General features: G+C 41.6%; 2 protein-coding genes across 2 annotated transcripts in view; one reads left to right on the plus strand and one right to left on the minus strand.

The window, feature by feature from the left end:
- gtpbp2a (GTP binding protein 2a) overlaps positions 1-18,348 on the minus strand; it is a 432,981-nt gene that overhangs the window by 302,290 nt on the left and 112,343 nt on the right. The window lies entirely within an intron of this gene.
- The window catches only part of LOC132975398 (protocadherin-15-like), a 204,971-nt gene that overhangs the window by 136,534 nt on the left and 50,089 nt on the right, over positions 1-18,348 (plus strand). The window contains exons 21-24 of the mRNA XM_061039911.1: positions 68-298; positions 4,023-4,139; positions 10,130-10,270; positions 11,629-11,741. Coding sequence (XP_060895894.1) covers positions 68-298; positions 4,023-4,139; positions 10,130-10,270; positions 11,629-11,741 — 602 coding nt within the window. The remainder of the gene's footprint in view (positions 1-67; positions 299-4,022; positions 4,140-10,129; positions 10,271-11,628; positions 11,742-18,348) is intronic.

Here is an 18,348-nt window from a genome sequence, read left to right on the forward strand (position 1 = left end):
TCCTTTGTTGTCTTTAATGTACTGTTATTGGATTCCCCACTTCTCCCTCTCCTCTTCCGTCTCACAGGCAGAAGACTCAGACCTTTTCTCCAACGTCACGTATCGGATCAAAACTGAATCTGCCAGACAGCTGTTCTCTCTGGACCCTGTCACGGGGGAGTTAGCTGTGCTGCAGACCCTGGACTTTGAGGACCTAGCAGCTATGGGCATGGGGGCCTCGTACACTTTCCAGGTGGAGGCTGTTGACCAGGGAGGCGTCATGCCCCCGGGGCAAGCTACCGTCACGGTCCGGATCACGGTAAGAGCCCCTAGGATAGTCAGTCCATCACAACCTCTCACTGGTGTGTTCTCCCACTATCTATCCTCTTTGTCCCCCATGAGCTGCAGCAATGACAGTGAGTCATTAGCAGAGTTTTACAGGAGTAAAAGCTTTTACAGTCCAAAAGGGGATTGAGACATCTTGTACACTATGGCACCTAAGCTCCTTTTTTAACATGACTTTTTTGGTGTTGTGTAATTTGAAAGGAAAGCTGGATGCATTTCCCTTGTTAAACACATTTTGGCCTCCCGACCGCTTTGCCCTTACCATCACCAGGATAAAAAAAAGAGTTTGATGGATAGACCTTTCTGCCGTGTACACTCTGCTATTCCAGATCTGAATGACTCATTAGCTTTGTGACAGCAATTATGTCAGGTTTTTTAGGAGATTGAATTCCCTTTGCAACCTTTCAAGAGATTAACTGCTGAATCCCGAAGAAAGGATTAGACATTCTGGGTTGCGGTACTATTCGTGTGTTTGTGTGTGAGTGCTTTTGTGTAATTATGGGCCTGTGTTTTTGCTCTGTGGGTAATATTGTGCATTCACATTTATCTCTGTGTGTGTATCCAGTCCACCCCTGGGGACAGTCTCAAAGTCTGCAGAATTAGGCTCTGTATCTTGCACTGACGAGAGGAAAAGCTTAAGCTTATTCGAGCAGGCACCGCCACATGGCCCGCCAACCTGTAGTGAGTTTGTCCTCCGATAAGGACAAGCTTTGTTGCAGTGTTCGTGCTGTCACCCAGGCACTGCGTTTGATAGGATAAGGCATCGCACAGCCACCGATATCAAACCCATGTCTGTTATTTGAAATGGCAGACATGAATTAGAATGAGCGTAATGGATTCACGCAAGCTTCTCGGGGAATAAAGATGGAGCTGATTCCACTGATTCCGCTTCCTCTCTCATACAGAACCCCCAGAGGGTTTTTTGAAGTCACTTGTGTTTGATTTCCCCTTGTATGGTTTTGTTGTTGTCTCTTTTGTCGGATGCCGTGACGGATTGAGTGTCCTGCGTGTCTTGTTTTTCTGAATGAGTCACCCAAACTTTTGCGTCTATTCCTGTACTTCAGAAATGTACCACAGACGCCCTCTGTGTGTGTTTGCGCGTGGGTGTGTGTACATGGATGGACAAAATAGTACTGTGTGTGTACATGGATATCCACACGCATGTTTCAAGTGCAACATGAGCATGTCTCGAGCGCAACATGAGCATGTCTTTACATGCATCTTGTAAACACTTGCAGAACTAGCATCAGGCCTGTGTTATTCGATGTAAGAAATGGATCACATCTTTTCTAAAGAGGGAAGACTAAACCTGTTTATGGATCAAAGTGAGGCTGCCCTCCACTGCTGAGTTTATAGCAGCCATACTGTTGCCCATGGCTCAGTCAAAACAGTGGAAAGTAAAGAGAAAAGTCAAGTGAAGGGAAGATCAGGCTCCAGCAGTTATACTACAGAGCTAAGCTATTCCTGAGAGATATTTGAATGGTTTACTGTGTTTTCATTCTCACAGAGCAAAGCAAGGGCAGCACAGTTAACACGATTTCACTTCTTTGCTGGCCCAAAAAATGGTAGAGCTCTGCTGTGCATTATTTACAGGGTGATTATGACTAAAAGAAGAGGCAATGCTAAGTTCCCAAATGTGTTCTGGATGGCACTATATCACTGAGTCCTAACAATCTGCTCCAATCCCGAACGAGGGATACATGTAAAGATAAATACACATTCTCAAAGCTTCACTTCATGCTGGTTGGGTTATTGTAAGAGGCAGCGTTTATTTTGTATGTTCTTGGATTGCCTGATATTACCCATTGAATTCCTTGTACACAGTCCATTCTAGTGCATTTTTCCAAGAATAGGCTGAACATAGTCTGCATGTATGTCAATCCACCATTATGTTACAAAAAGGTATAATGTAAAGACGTAATATCGACCAAACAAAGATGCATGGCTTTGAGATATCGGATGTTGTGCTTTTTTATGTTTTTGTATTGTGGATCAGATTCTGGCCTCAGATGGATTTGAGACAACGCCAATTCCAGTCAAGTTGTAGAAATGATCATCCCTTCACTTTGCTTTCCAAACCAGCCTCCTCCTCCCCCCACAGCAGACACCAAAACAGACACAAATCAGCATGGGCTTTCAAGAAAAAGAAGCTAAAATGGCTTGTTTGAGACAGAAGTTGGATTCAAGGCCTTTAAAAAAGGGCCAGTATAAGATAAATAAGGGTTTTTATATATCTATGAATCATGCCAAGCTACTTTGGAGGAGTCCTGGTATAAAAATAGAGAGCTGGAAATGAGCACTAGGGCCCCTTTAAGTATTCAGGCTCCATTACCTTGAGATTTCCTGAGAGAATAAAACTTGTCTTAAATGGGTTTTGCTTGTAAACATAAAAAAGCCTTTTCAACAGAAGCTAATGTGAAAGTGTATTAATAGGAAAGAAGTGGAAGAAATGAAACACAAAGAAAATGTCATCAATTGTGAGGGGATCAGACACCATATGTTTTGTTACAATTTAAATGAACGGTGTGATTAATAATCAACCTTTTACCTCGTTAACACAAGCTGTAGAGTAAAGGGAAAGAGTTGACTGGTTCAATTAACATGTGATGTTCTTTTAGCCACTGTAATACCTATGTTCATATTTTCCCACTGGCTAATAAACTAAAGTAAAATATTCATGGTTTTCTTTTCATGTGTAATGTTGTGAATAAAGTGTGTGTTAATATGTGATCTAGCTCAAATGAACAATTGATAGAGAACACGCCTGGAGCGCGGTGAATTGCCGCAGTGAGAGAATTTGTCAGAATCCATAATACGTTGCTGGAAGTCCATTAGCAGAAGTCTTAGCAAGTCCAAGACGTCCCTCTCCCCAGCTATGTTTTTTTAGCTCCTCCTTTCAATGCATTCCCAGTCCAGAAGGGATATATACTGTAACCTTTCCAGCACGTTCTGGGTCTACCCTTGGGTCTCCTCCCAGTTGGATCTGCCTGGAAGACCTCCTGCCAGATGCCAAAACCACCCCTACTCTGAGCTCCCTCTATCACCGTATCTCTAAGGCTAAGCCCAGTCACCCTTCTTTCAGGGGAGGGTCCCGACAGAGAGCAATTCAAAAACCTCCATGAAGGTTGCAGAAGGGGAACACAGGGATCGTGCCATTAAGTGGGAGACCATGGCACCCCTCTGGATCCAGACATTGGGAGGGGGCTCGACAGTGAGGGATAGGTGGCTTGGTTTTAATCCATGGTGCCTGGTCGAGTTGAACCCAAAGAAACAACATGGAGTTGCCACGCTGTGGGGCCACCACCTGCATGGATGGGCATGGGGGTCGGGGGCATTGTAGAGGAGCAGCAGGCAAAGGCGGTGGCCTTGGCATGTTGGTTCCCCGGGGCATAGTGTTGGCTCAAATCCAACATTGAATCTGCTTCAGAATCAATGCTGCTATAACCCTCCTCTTTTACCTTACATACACCATCAGCACTATGAGTATAAAAAGCATTGAAACATTAATTTGACCCTTTTAATAACAAATCAGGTCATTGAGAGAATTGCTGCGGCACACCGTTAATCTGCAGGATTGTAAAAGAACACTTATTCCGGTGTTGACCAAATAAATGAAGACGTCAATGCTTAGAAAAAAGCAGCTTCTAATATAACCAATACATGACTGGTTTGTTAATGGTGTCTCTTTTTGTTTTCAGGACATGAACGACTTCTCCCCCATCTTTCGCCAAGACCTGTATAAGGGCATGGTGGCCCCAAATGCAGAGAAAGGAACCGTCATCACTACTGTGTCTGCTACAGACCAAGATCCACCAGTGAGTATAATACCACACTTTAAAAATATGTTCTTAAAATATGCAATATATACCCCATTGGTGCTTCAATTTTGAAACTCGTGAAGCATGTTGACTCCATCTGTTTTTTTAATAACGGTAGCAGAGATAAAAGCCTCGCTTCATTTCTACCTCCTTGCTGCATGGTGCTCTCAGAACATCAGCCAATTTCAGCTGTAGCATTTGACACGATGCAATTTAAAGATGTTTTCAAGACTTTGCTACTCTCATTAGAGCTACAGTGCTGTGTGTGTTTATTGTAAGAGGCCCTTGTTTAGCTTCCTCACTTTTATGAGTCATCTACCAGTTGCCTCCGACAAAGTTGTGTTTCCCCACACTCCTTTACTTCACGATATCTGAGCAGATTCTCCCGGGACTTGGAGCTGTGAAGATTGTTCTTTTTATATGGTGGTGGTGGGGGGGGGGGGGGATCTGCAAAACAAGGCGCAAAAATTATTCAACGCAAGAGAGAGAAATGGTGACACCCTTTTGAGACTTAAAACTGTATTTTTAAGAGGCACTGCACAGGAGGAATGAAAAAAAAAGAAGCTTTTTGGGCTAGGTGGGGATTCATTACATGACTTTTTTAGTACCCTGCTTTAAGTGTGTCAGGAGAATTACATGTATATTTAGGATAGTGCAAGTTCCCAGAATGTTTGCCTCCACGTCATTCACCCCGGCTGAACTTGTTTTATTGGTGCTGCCACCCACCTTAATATTTTATTGCGCTTGGTGAGTCAGCAGTCTTCTCACTCACATCTCTCTTTCTTTCTTTTTTTTGAGCTTGAGTTTTTTTTTTCTCTTTATACAGACTTCCCCAAGCCAGCTTTTTCTCCTATAACACATGAGTCCTTTTTTTGTTTAAAATGAAAAGGAAAAGCAATCCTCCAGCGACGTCCCTGTCTTCATAGCTTCCAGCTCTGCATGTAGTTTTTTTTTCTTCAGAGAAGTCCTGTACGGCTGGACTCGATGCTTGTTATCAGTGGTCCTCCTGCTGGTGGGATCTCACAAGGGCAGGGTTGAGCTCTGGTACATGTGCTGCAGAGGGATATGGAAGCCTGTCAGTCCCTGCTGTGGGTCATAAAACATCTCCAGAGAGGCACAAAGACTGCTGAATGTCTCACTTCCCCTCTCAAAGTCAGGCTCTCCCTCCTCCCGCTTCTCTCTCTCCATCTTTACTTGGCTGTCTCTTAACTCATATTTTTGTGTGAGCTGTTGTCTACCCCCAACTCGTAAAAAATGTAAAACTAAAATCTTCTTTTAGACGATTTTTTAAAGTTAAATATCCTTCAGCGATGAGCCACCGGTAATAGGTAGGAGCACATCATTATGTTAACATGAGCTCAATAGCAGTGAGTGAATCATGGGAGTGACTCTGCAGAGTGGTTTGACAGACAGAGGGATTAGATTTCCTAACAGCAGCTGGATAACCCAGTCTCTTATTGACCTGGATTTGGAAGCTCAAAGCATTTTATTGACAGGATGTCTGTCATAGACACCTGTGATGGAAAGGAGCTTAGTCTAGTGCTTGTTAAACACACACACACACACACACACACACACACACACACACACACACACACACACACACACACGCATAGTGCGCAAACTCACTTTCTCTCTGTGTTACACAACCTCATAAAAACCTTCTAACAGAAAGAAAGAGAAAGAGACCTGATCTGGTTGTACTGATAAACATACTTTGTTATAGTTTTGAAGGCTGACTGTCCAATGGGCATTCTGAGGGCAGGGTCTAAACTTTGAATGACCTCTATTCTGTCCTTTCAGCAATTAGTTAAAAAACAACATTGTTAATAAGTATTCGAAAATATTTGAAAGAAATAAGGATTTCCTCCAATAAGAGACACATCCTTTTTGCTGTTAGACATAGTCATGCTGAGCTAATGTCAGTTTATTATTCAGTACATTGTTAAATAATTAGAAGATCTATGTATTAGGATATTTAAGCCGGTTCATTTATTTTGTCTGTTAAACACAGAAATTCACATTTTATAGGGAAGTGTTAATCCCTGCTGTTTAAGCAGAGTGGATTTAGCAGAGCCAAACTGAATAAAAGACCAATTTAATGCAACATTATGTTTTATTACAATCAAAACAAACTATTTATCTTGAAAGATTTAAATGATGCATTGTCTTAACACATCTAAAATCCCAGCTTTTATAGGTCTATGACGTGAATGTCTGCCCCTTGACTCTTATCTTTTTCCTCTAACATGGCCCCTCTAAAAGTCACTTAATATCACTGTTTTAAGGTTGTAATGGTTTTGACCGTTGTATGATCCTGTCCTTTTTTTCTGCGTGCCTTTTGAAAATACTATAATAATATCTGTCCAGCTTTGTTGACATTATGATCGTAATGTTATCCCACATTCTGCTGTAGTCTGTAAACTTCTCTATGCAGACTCTGAGAAACAGTGCTGTCTTCTATCCAAACACTGAAGATACAGTGCTGCGTTCTATCCAAACACTGAAGATACAGTGCTGCGTTCTATCCAAACACTGAAGATACAGTGCTGCGTTCTATCCAAACACTGACGATACAGTGCTGCGTTCTATCCAAACACTGAAGATACAGTGCTGCGTTCTATCCAAACACTGAAGATACAGTGCTGCGTTCTATCCAAACACTGAAGATACAGTGCTGCGTTCTATCCAAACACTGACGATACAGTGCTGCGTTCTATCCAAACACTGACGATACAGTGCTGCGTTCTATCCAAACACTGAAGATACAGTGCTGTGTTCTATCCAAACACTGATGATACAGTGCTGCGTTCTATCCAAACACTGAAGATATCCAAACACTGAAGACACAGTGCTGCGTTCTATCCAAACAATGAAGATACAGGGCAGCTAAATGCAAGCTCCCCTTGTCACCTTTATGAAGGGAGCGGTTCCACAGGGTCCCAGGGGTGGCCTGGGCACTACTACCTTTATAAAAAATAAAGGCAAGCAGATATATATATATATATATATATATATATATATAATATATATTTCTCAATTTCCTGATCTTATAAAATGATCCGTGACTTGTGACCTGTGATCTGACCAAATAGAACACATCGTAAAACACAAAACGACTTGAGACCAAAGACTTGTGACTTGAAATTTAAAAGTTTAAAAGTTGAACTCTGGTCGTGCCAATCAAACCCATAACAGTACTGTTAATGTCACCTAGAATGAGAGAGGAGATCGCCATGGAGACAAAGGCTCCTGTTAAAAGTTTGATTGGGTCTTTTATGAATGAAATTAAAAGTTTCTCTTTCATATGTGGGATTTTTTTTTTTACAGCAGAGAACAGTGACTGTTGCCCCTTTTAGACACTGTCATTTCTTTAACAGCCTTTTTTAGTCATTTGTAAATCGAATGAGGATTTTATTCTAATGTAACCCCACCTAATGAAGCTCTATTATTGTGTTAGGCTGGCTGTTTAAGGCTGTCGTGTTGTGTGTCTCTGAAGCATCACTCAGTGGGCTAAGTGCTTCCAAATTGTGTTCTTTAAATCATGAACGGGCAATTTCCTTCTGAAGAGAATTGGATTATTATATAAAGAGAATGCCTTGGTTGCAATAAGTTAGAAAATACTTTATGCTAAAATACTGTATGTCGAGGGGTTTGCTGCTCGCCTGAATTGTTAATGGCACAGTGAGTTCACTCTAGAGGCGGACATAAAACATTCATAGTCTGTGAGTAGAATACCTGGCAAGAAAGGAGTGGTGCAAGTGAAAATATCTGTAGACAGAGGCATACTGAGATGTAACTGTATCTAATGTATATTCAGTGCTTGAATGGGATATGTTGCAGAAAATGTCCTGATCAGTATGTAGGGAACCAAAATGGCTTTGAAATCCTGCAGTTTAATCAGGCAGCAAACGAAGACACGTATCTGAAAAGTATTGTGTCATCAGTGAAGAAAATGGTTTTAGTCCATGCATCCATCCATTATCTATACCGCTTTCCCTGTTCGGGGTCGGGGGTGGGGGCTGGAGCCGATCCCAGCCGTCATTAGGCAAGAGGCAGGGTACATCCTGGACAGGTTGCCAGTCAATCCCAGGGCAGACATATAGAGACTGACAACCAGCCTCACTCACATTCACTTTGGGCTGTGGGAGGAGGCTGGACTACCTGGAGATAACCCACACATGCACAGGGAGAACACCAACACACCAACAGGTTTCATACCAGGAACCTTCCTGCTGTGAGGCAACAGTGTTCCCCACTGCACCACTCTGCAGCCCCAATTTGTTTCAGTATTTGACTAAATATTTTCCATATTTGTCCTGCTATTCTAGGACTAAAACACTGTACGTCTAGAATTTAGCAAAACACTTTGAACCGTCTCTTCCTGCCTCACTGTAGAGGTCTTGCAACAGAGGCCACTGCATGAGGGTTTTCTGTTGAAGTTGCTTTTTTATTAATGATCCTGTCCCGACATCTTTTCCATTACATGTTAGAAAACAAGTTGGAGAGCTTTTAGAGATGAGACTCTTCTTTTTCGAGAATCCCTTTAGTGAATTCACTCCGATAGTTTTGTAACCTCTCAAAGACACATTTGTGTGAGTAAGCCCCCCGAGGGATCCACTTCTACTACAGGATTTTACCTCTCTCTAGCCCCAGGTTTTACCCAATACCCCAGGGAGTAAAATCAGTTCGGGTGAGGCAGCAGAACTTCACTTAAGCGTAATAAAAAATAAGACTGAATTTGAGGTCAGAAGGGATGAAACTGGAATAAGATAAGCTATAGAGATGATTAGTAATCAGGAGCCTTGATTCATCTTAATCAAAGGGTCATATTTAAGTCCAGGCTCTCGTTAATGAATCTAAGTATGGTACTCTGGAGACTTGAAGGGGGAGTTTAATGGAGAAGTTTTTTTTACTCCTCATGAAAGGGAAGCGGTCTGAATCACTGAATAACATTATATTTAAATTAGATTGTCTAATGAGGAGATTGTATATAAGAGCATTAAAGCAGTGACCTGAAAGAGCTCCGTTTCATTCTCATTGGTGAATTTGTTGAAGGTGTGGTTTCGGTCTTCACTCCAACAGATACGAAATCCTGGAATTTCCCAGTTCCCAATTTCCCATTTCAAGTCTGAAGATTTGTGTTTTTCATTAGTATTAAAACACTGTTTTAGTATTTAATATTCTGTTTTATATTAATTGAGGATGTTTTTGTTGGGGCGCTGGTGGCACATTGGTTAGTGCGCGCGCCCAAAGTACGGAGGCTGTGTTCCCTCAGTCGGACGGCCCGGGTTTGAATCTCCTTTCCCGCATGTCATTTCCCACTCTCTTTCTCCCTGATTTTCGGCTCTGTCCACTGTCCTATCTACCCAAATTAGTTTTTCTTTTATTTGTATTGTCATATTTTCTCAATCGATGTATCATATTTCAGTGTGGTTCAGTATGACTCTTGTACAATTGTCATTTTTTTGTCGGTATGTCGATTACATGAGGCCTTTATGGTACTGCCTCTGTGTTGTGTTCATGCACTCAAAAAATCGAAGATTGTCCTCGGAATTTGGAACATGACACCAAGTTTTTTATTATAAGGAAATTCTGCAATTGCAAGGGCTTTCATCAATGTGCCATTGGCTTATGAACAATTTTTGATTCACTACCTCTCCCATTGAGTTTACAGACATTGAATTTACTTGAAATCCTTGAGATTATAACTTTAAGATATTTTCCATGATACACAGACAGCAGAGCAAAATTCTTAAACATGAACGGATTCAGCTTTGTAGCATGATTATACCATTTCTTATTTTATACTTACATCAAGCATCTAGCCCTGCCCTTATAGCTTCAGAGCATCTTATAACTCCTAATCACGGTCAAGTCCTCTTCACACCTTCAGGACTTCATTTGAAAATGTGAACGATGGTGTCCAGATGAGTTGACTGTCATTTGATTGATGCGGTTCATGATCTTCTTTCTCCTTCCTCCAGGGAACCCCGGCCAGTTTTGTCCGCTACAGAGTGGACCACGACAGGTCGCCGTACAGCGGGAGCATCTTTGATGTGGAGGAGGAAACTGGAAGAGTCGTCACCAAGGTCAACCTTAATGAAGAGCCAAGCGTCACCTTTAAGGTGAGTGGAGGTTCATAGGCAGTACATTTACATGATGTAAAAACAATTCATTTATTGTGTCTTGACTAAAACTGGACTTTCAAAACACATGTAAGTCCAACTGAAATCATCCTCTGGGATTTCTCAAGTCTGCCCGACATACGATAAGGTTTGGATTTGATTCACCAGTTCATTTATAGACCTCAATTTGACCCAAACAGGCCTAGGCCTTCTGCACATGCTCCACATTTCCCATGTCGATATATATGCATTTTTTATATTGACAAAGAGAATAAATTATTTGAATCATACTGGTGGCACTGAGAGGTAGAGGTGATGGTAATTTGATTAAAACAGTAATATCAATAAGCTCTCATCTCATTGTAGAAATACAAGAATAGAATTATTTTATCATGTGCAATGTGAGAGTTTGTTTTGGATGTTAACTGCTTTGTCTTGCATGTTTTGGTGTAGTGTGATTATTATTATTATTTATTTTTTCAACATATTTTTATTAAAGCAAGTTCAAAACATACAGTGCAATTGGGATGCAGTCAACATTTTCCTTTTTTCCTCAGAAACATTCAAAAACCCAGTATCACTTCGCCCTGTAAACAACCCTCCCAGACCAACAAATAGACCCCTTAGTTTAAAGACAAGAATAAAAGTGCAAGATTGGAAAACTCACAGAAAAAAAATTAAAAAAATACAATAACCAAATAAAAACAAATAAATAATAATGTGATTTTTTGAGGCTTTTTTTTCTCTGACTCAAAGATAAAGCCATTGCTTTCCTTGTGTCTTTGACCACCGAGCTTTATTATTGATGAAACATGTTCTCCCATACCCGCTCAGATAAAGATTTTGTAACAAGTTAAGGTGACCTTACACCGGGGCATCAGTAGTTGTGAACAGAGGACCAGGTGCTTGAGGACATGAGGTCTTAATGGGGATTTGTGGCTTATACCACCTTGTAATCTATCTACCTCTACCCTGTCATTTCTTTGTTAAATTTATTTTTTCTTTTCCTTTTCTCTCTTTCTTCAAATATTTGTCTGTTTACTCTCTGGCTGCCTATCTCTTCCTCCATGCTTCCTCGCTCCTCCACTGCTTCCCCCCCAGGCCCCCATTCTCCACAGTCTATGAATGTAGATCAATACATTCATCCCCGCTCTCTGCAAGCGTCGCAGGCTGCTCGCCAGATCCCATTTTGCCAGTCAGACTTTATTAGAATGCAGAACATGTTTACAAAAAAAATACCTGGCTACCTCAGAAAGAGAATTATTTGTGTCGTGGGTGGTAGTACGGACAGAAAAAATGAATAACGCTCAACATTTGTGCTTGCATTTTGAACGTGTTTGTTCCCTTGTCCAATGCAGTTGTTTGTGATCGCCTATGACGACGGCGAGCCGGTGAAGACTAACAGCACTTTGGTGGAAATCACGGTCCTCCAGCCCTCTCGCATCCCGATCTTCACCCAGGAAGAGTACAGGTACCTCTCCTTGTTGACACAACTGTTGGAGCAACTGCCTCTGCACACATCAAAGATCAGCTTCCAGAAGAAGCTGGAAGAAGGTTTCTTAAGAAAACCTTGACACATGTTTATTTCTGCGGCCACATTTTCCATTCAGGGTCTGTCTCGTTGACATTAATATTTAATCACTTAGCAAATAAAAAAATCTACCTTCAGCTCTCTTCAGTGGCCCTGAGGTCGCTGTTCCTCATGCATTTATTATTTTTCTCATAGTGATGAGCTATCTGGACATTATTATGTTTTTGTTGTCAACACTCAGTAAAGTATCCCCAGCTCTGATTCTGTGTCCCTCGTTGTCGTGCGCTCTTTTCTGTGCGCGACTGATTAATGAGTTCGGAGCATAAATATGCATTAGCGCCTCGGGCTTGATGCTGCAGATCATCGCTGCTGTACACCGCATTTGTTTCTCTCTGAGGGCAAAGCAGGGCTTCCCTCTGAGTTTATTAAGAGTCTCCTTTGACAAGATTAAGTGTTTAGACTGTTAAACCAGTGGAGGGAGATGCAGGATGAGGGAACATTATCTATACTGCTACACACGATATATGCGGCTGTAATGCGCCAGGGTTGGATGGAGTGATGATACTGTGCATCAAGAGGAGGCGAGAGACATTTATTATTTAAATAACCATGGATTATTAACAACCCGGCTGAAGCTGCTTTGAAACCCCTTCCATGATGAGTGAGTGCTGGTGTAAGCAGTTGTTGTCTTTTTGTGTTCCTCTGCAGTAGACACCTGTCTGCATCATCTGGAAAAACAGACAGATTGTGAAGCTCTCATGGCAAAGTTTGCCTGGCACAATGCAGTCTCCGGGAGCTTATAGTAGAGCTTGTTTTAAGTGGATTGATTTACAGGCTTGTATGTCAGTCAAAGTAGGGAGTCTTGGCAGACTATCATCTGTAACAGAAATTGATGTGCCTTTATGCAGAAGACAGGGAGTGTGAGCTGTGCCCAACCTGTCAACACATCAGTAAGGTGTGTGTGTGTGTGTGTGTGTGTGTGTGTGTGTGTGTGTGTGTGTGTGTGTGTGTGTGTGTGTGTGTGTGTGTGTGTATGTGTGTGTGTGTGTGTGTGTGTGTGTGTGTGTGTGTACGACCTCTTAAAGATGATCGTGTGTGTATTGAATATGTCCTTTTTGTTAATCCAGCACTTTGTGTGTGCGTTCACGTTGTTCGGCTTTATTCAGTGATTGATTCGCAGACCCAGCGGTATAACCGTTGAAAGGCCATTGATTAACGCCTTGAATGAGTGCTCTGCCTGGCACACACACACGCAGAAGGTCGGCACCGTAGGCCCACACCTCCATAGGTTGTCACATTGACAATGCTCAGCACACCCAGCGGCAGCCTCCTGTAAATTGTGAGCCATGGAAGCATTAGCCAGGTGCTCCTGCTAGTGGAGGTTGTCTCCGGCGGCGAGCGTCCAATCTGCTCGCTCTACGATGAACTATCTCCTCCGTTTCCCCGACGCTCTATCTCTCCTCATCATCCTCTCCCCGAGGAGCCTTCTGAAACACAAATCACACTCTAAATGTCCACGGAGAAGATCTCGTCTGTCTCTGTGAAGACAGTTAGTTATAGCAGCAATCAGGTAAGTTATGCCTACAGCTCCAGAGCACACAATTAAAACAACTCTGCAGAGCTTTGGCTGACTTAATGATTTCTGCTCCTGCTTTATGGTTGGTCCCCTCCATCTGTCAGAGGGAAATGAGAGGCTCCCAGTCATTGTTGGCTAAAATAAATGGCTTCTACCGTAGCTGCTACTGTAGCAGCAGGTTGCCACTTACTCTTCAGAAGGTTTGAGCAAAACACCTTATGTTGTTTAGGATTAGGATAGAGTATGGCAAAGTTTCATCCAAAAGCACAATAAGTGATGTTGTTTACCAAAACATACAACTCACTGTAATTTAAAAGGATTGCGTCATTCCCACAGGCCCCTGGAAACTGAATTTTTAAAAGAGTATCATTCAACAATTCATGAATAAAAAGCATAGGCGCCTATCAAACCTACTTTATTTCTCAGAAAAATCAACCAAACTTTTTCATCAGCTTGATGGCCCTTAAAGCTCTTGGGAACGATTTCTTCATCTTGTACCGTAAATATGTAAGTAGTTTTCCTGAGAGCAGTCTAACAGTCAAATGTATCAGTCACTGGGAATCTTTGCAGTGGAAGATGTCAGCTGTGGCTCAATTGATAGAGTCGGTCGTCTCCTAAATGGAAGGCCGTGGGTTCAATCCCCAGCTCCAGCAGCTACATGTCCTTGGGCAAGACGCTTCCTCTCCGCAGTGGTTATAGGCTTTTGAAAGAACTGTGTAGAAATAATCAATCTTCTCGCTGATTATCTGGATGCTGTTGTGTGTCGTAGTGGAAACTAATTATTAATTTCAGTCTGTTTTATAACCAACTAACCGCTCCTTACATGAGCTCAGATATTTTTTTAAATATTTAACAGTCAGGATTTTATCCACCTATAACACAATTCATTTTAGCCTTGCTAGAGTCAAATATTCTAGTACCTGCATTGATCTATGAGTCACATGCATCATTTTTTAAATGATTAATAATGCAACCCCTTTAAAGGCTTTATATGTGATTTTTTGATCCAGCAGATGTCGCCCTTGAGCACCAGCATGAAACCAAAACAACTTGTTGTGTTAGCATGCTAATGCTAGCGATCTTTATTATGCTCGTATCTTCACACTGCATGTAAATTTACCGGAATAGGCCGTGATCTTGAAACCCTTACAAGACATTCAATTAAGCAGTGAGTACAGTATGTTATTCTTCTTTTCTCTGGTCCCTCAATTAAACAACTTTTATATTCGAGGGGATGAGCCGGCCAGCTGTCCCGACGATGTAAACATCGTGAAGCTACGGCTAGGAAAGCTCGGAAAGCATCGCAGACAGTGGGACTCGGGTGTTACACCCATTGTAGACAGTCATGACTCACAGAGTTGTTTTCAGAGGATATACTTGATTTCTATTACATTTAAGTGTTAAAATTAGCATAGTAAGCCTTTAAGTAGCAGTCAAAGTTTACCTTTTGTAGATTTAATTCATATGGCTTTTATATTCTCTGTCTAAATTCAAATGGAATGTGTGAATGAATTATAGCTTGTGTGTTTGAAGATTTGATGTTTTCTATGGATTCTGGGGGTGAAAACCATGTTTTGTAGTTGTTTCATTAAACTGCCATGTATGGCTGTTTTACATGGAACTCACGGACACAAGCCTTTGGGAAGTCTTTAAAATTGGGCACATGGAGAGGGAATTAATATTTATTTTTCCCCTGGTTGTGTGTCTGGAGACGAGGAAAGGGGTAAGAAGCTATCTGACATGGTCCCTCTATGTGAATCCCCCCCTCTGGTACTTGGGCTACTTTTCTGGCCTGATCTTGCAAACCTGCTGTTCGTGCTGTTTTTTTTTTTCTTTTTTTCGCTGCTTATCTCCCCCACAGGCTTCCCCTTCTAAATCTACTCTAAATCACATGAGACTTCTGCCTCACCGCTTCTGAGTGTGTCATTTTGCTCTCTTCCTCGTCATCCCCCTCTCCTTCTCCCCCTCCTCCCATGAAGCCCCCCACATCCCCTGAGTTTTTCCTCTCAGCTTATCTCACTTTCTGTCAGTTTCTTTCTCACTTTGCTCACTTTGTCTCCCTTTGCCTCTCTTCTTCTTGTAAAGTCCATGTCCCTTCATTTTCTGCTCAGTAAGGGGGCGGGTCTTTCTGTGAGTGGGATTTCTTTATTCATATGCTAACACTTGGATCTGTGTATTTTGTACATATAAAGTCCTCTCTTGAATGGTGTTAAACTGTCCTTAGCTATGTGTTACTGTAGATTAAACTCTTTTGGCCTGAATGGTTTTGGGACCAATTGTGTCTCAAATGCACGCAACCAGAGTCCATACTCACTTCTCTGCATCCATGTTTTTGTGCTGAATATTTTCCTTAAATAAGACTTTAATGAAGTCCTGCCTCATCTGCATTATATTTCAAAAGTTGCTCTTTTAGCTGATTGAAGAGAATCTCATTAGGGAGTGAAATGTCACTGCATTATTTATTCTCTTTGCTGCGGTTTGCTGTAGTCACAGACAGCAGATGTTGAGCCATACCTGCTGCATTATTATGCAGTCTGGCAATCCCAAGAAGAGCACCACAGCCTACTACATTATTGAGTCGAGCTCTTAGTTATACTGTTTGCATAGTAAACAGTGTCAACATTGAGTATAACTACAATCAACAACATGCTGTCACTACTTAGGCTTACGGCGTGGAGCTAATTATACTATTAGTGACAGTTTGTGAAAATGAGTCTACTCTATGCACCATAACACATTATCTGCTTTAGAATACACTCCAACATAACTTTGGTCAGCTTTGAGGCACAGTTTTTTTCTTCTATTTCTGCGTTAGACTTGTGGCTATTAATGTGAATGTCAGGGGTAATAGCTCAAATGGAACAGCTCTTCTCTGTTCTGCAGTTTCTTGACGCTCACAGACCATAGAGACTGCCCATGTAAGTTTTCTCCGGATGTCTGACCGCTGTGTTACCATTGATTTAATGTTCTTAGCGGTCAGACTCACACATGGTTGCACAATACCTGAAGCAGTAGATGGAATCGCCAAGCAGCACTGGACTCTGTGGCCTTTAAACACAAATCGAAAAAGCAATAAATAACCCATCAAACAAGGGGAGAAAAATGCTTTTCAGGAAACCATTGCTGCTCATTTTTAAGGAAGAAATAAAGGCAACAGCTCAACTCTGCTCCCTCCATCAGCTATTCTTGTAATCTGAAAGGAAAATATCATTTCTAATTCAGACAAGGCTATAATTCATACATATTTAAGCAGATGACATGCTTTCTTAGCACACAGCGCTTTTAATGGCAGCCCTCTTACATCTGTTGTTCTGCCAGACGTGTATACAAGTGATAGAGGTGCTCACAGCCTACTCACCCATGATCTTTCCAGGCATTTAAAGGGTTAGCTTTAAACCCTACAGTGTTCTCTCCCACACAGCTCTCTCACTTAAAACCCACATTAAAAAAACGAAACCGCAACACTCTCTATTTCTTTGTCTATCCACCCATCTATCTATCTCTCCGTCCTGCTGTCCTTCCCTTCTGAATCATAGCTTTAAGGTGCAGAGTGCTTTCATTCTCCTGAAGGGCATGATTGATTTTCAGCCACAGGTTGGAATCCGTGGCCCTCAGTCTTGAACCCCTTAGCACCAGGAGAGCCCTGACCTTTCACTTGTCTCTGCTAAGTAGGCAGGCATCACATCCAACAGACGCCAAAGTCACACTCATTGCACACATCTCAAATATCAGCCAAAGGTCGACGCTGAGAGCCAGGCAAGAAAAGCTGCTTGACCTATTATTTAACACTCACACTGACTTTCCGGATAATTATCAGTAACAATAAAGAGCTTGTGTGGAGTCAAACTCTAAATCAGTGCTTGATGCTGAAGAATTGGGTTGTTTGAGTTTGGATTACTGAAGTGTTTGGTCAGCTATTTCCTGGTAGAGGTGTCAGGGTACTCAATTATGATCAATTACCATTATTTACAAAACAGTTCCCAAGGATGGAATGGATGGTTGGATGAATGGGTGGATGGACAGATGGATGGGTAGGTGGATGGATGGTTGGGTAGATGAATGAATGGGTAGGTGGGCGGATGGATAGGTGGGTGGATGGATGGATGGATGGATGGATTGATGGCAAAATCACCTGACTATATGTCCCTTGAAATGGCACATTTCTAAATACAATTTAAACATTTCTTCACAGTTTTGTCAGTGTTTGTCTTTCTGTTTTTTTTTAAACACGTTACACTCTACCATGAACAACAGGGAGTGGCTGTCACATTATCCTTTTTTCAGAGAAAATGATGATTAAGCAGGACATCATTACATGAGAGGTTTATGTAACCTTTGCGTCACATGACTGTGCCTCTCTTGCATGACATTATAACTCAAACTGTTTCATAATCTGTGTTCCATTTAATATGTTTATGATTGCGTGTTTCTAACCTCCAATGAATAGAGCTGCAGACCAGAAGTTGACTTAACAGCATGAGTACTGAACACTCTGAGATGACTGACAGAGAGGCATAAAGGGAACTATTATACCTGCTTGGCTAAACAATGGACACAATGGTGTGGACAAGGAAACGTACTTAATTCAAGAAAATTGATTATATTAACATAAATTGTCATAGTTTGTCATTTTAACACACTTTGATTCTTTGTTCTGTATTATTTAACATGCAGTTATCTGTAATAACATGATAAATTGGGGATTAAGAGTGCAGACTGTTTCCGACTGTCATTTGTAGAGAACTAAAAACTGCTTTCAGCTGCACCTGATAAAATACAGGTTGTGTCAAATGGTTTGGGGGATTCAAACCAATGCCTATCCAATGCCTTTTAATTTTATATCAAAGTTATCATAATTACCTGTTTCCAACTGGGCGATGAATCTGCTTTAGTACTTAAAGCCACAGGATTATACCCAAACCCAAAATAGGCTTCCAACTGTATTTAATGGTCTTAATTACATACATTATA

This window comes from Labrus mixtus, chromosome 6 (assembly GCF_963584025.1).
Source record: "Labrus mixtus chromosome 6, fLabMix1.1, whole genome shotgun sequence".
NCBI lineage: Eukaryota > Metazoa > Chordata > Actinopteri > Labriformes > Labridae > Labrus > Labrus mixtus.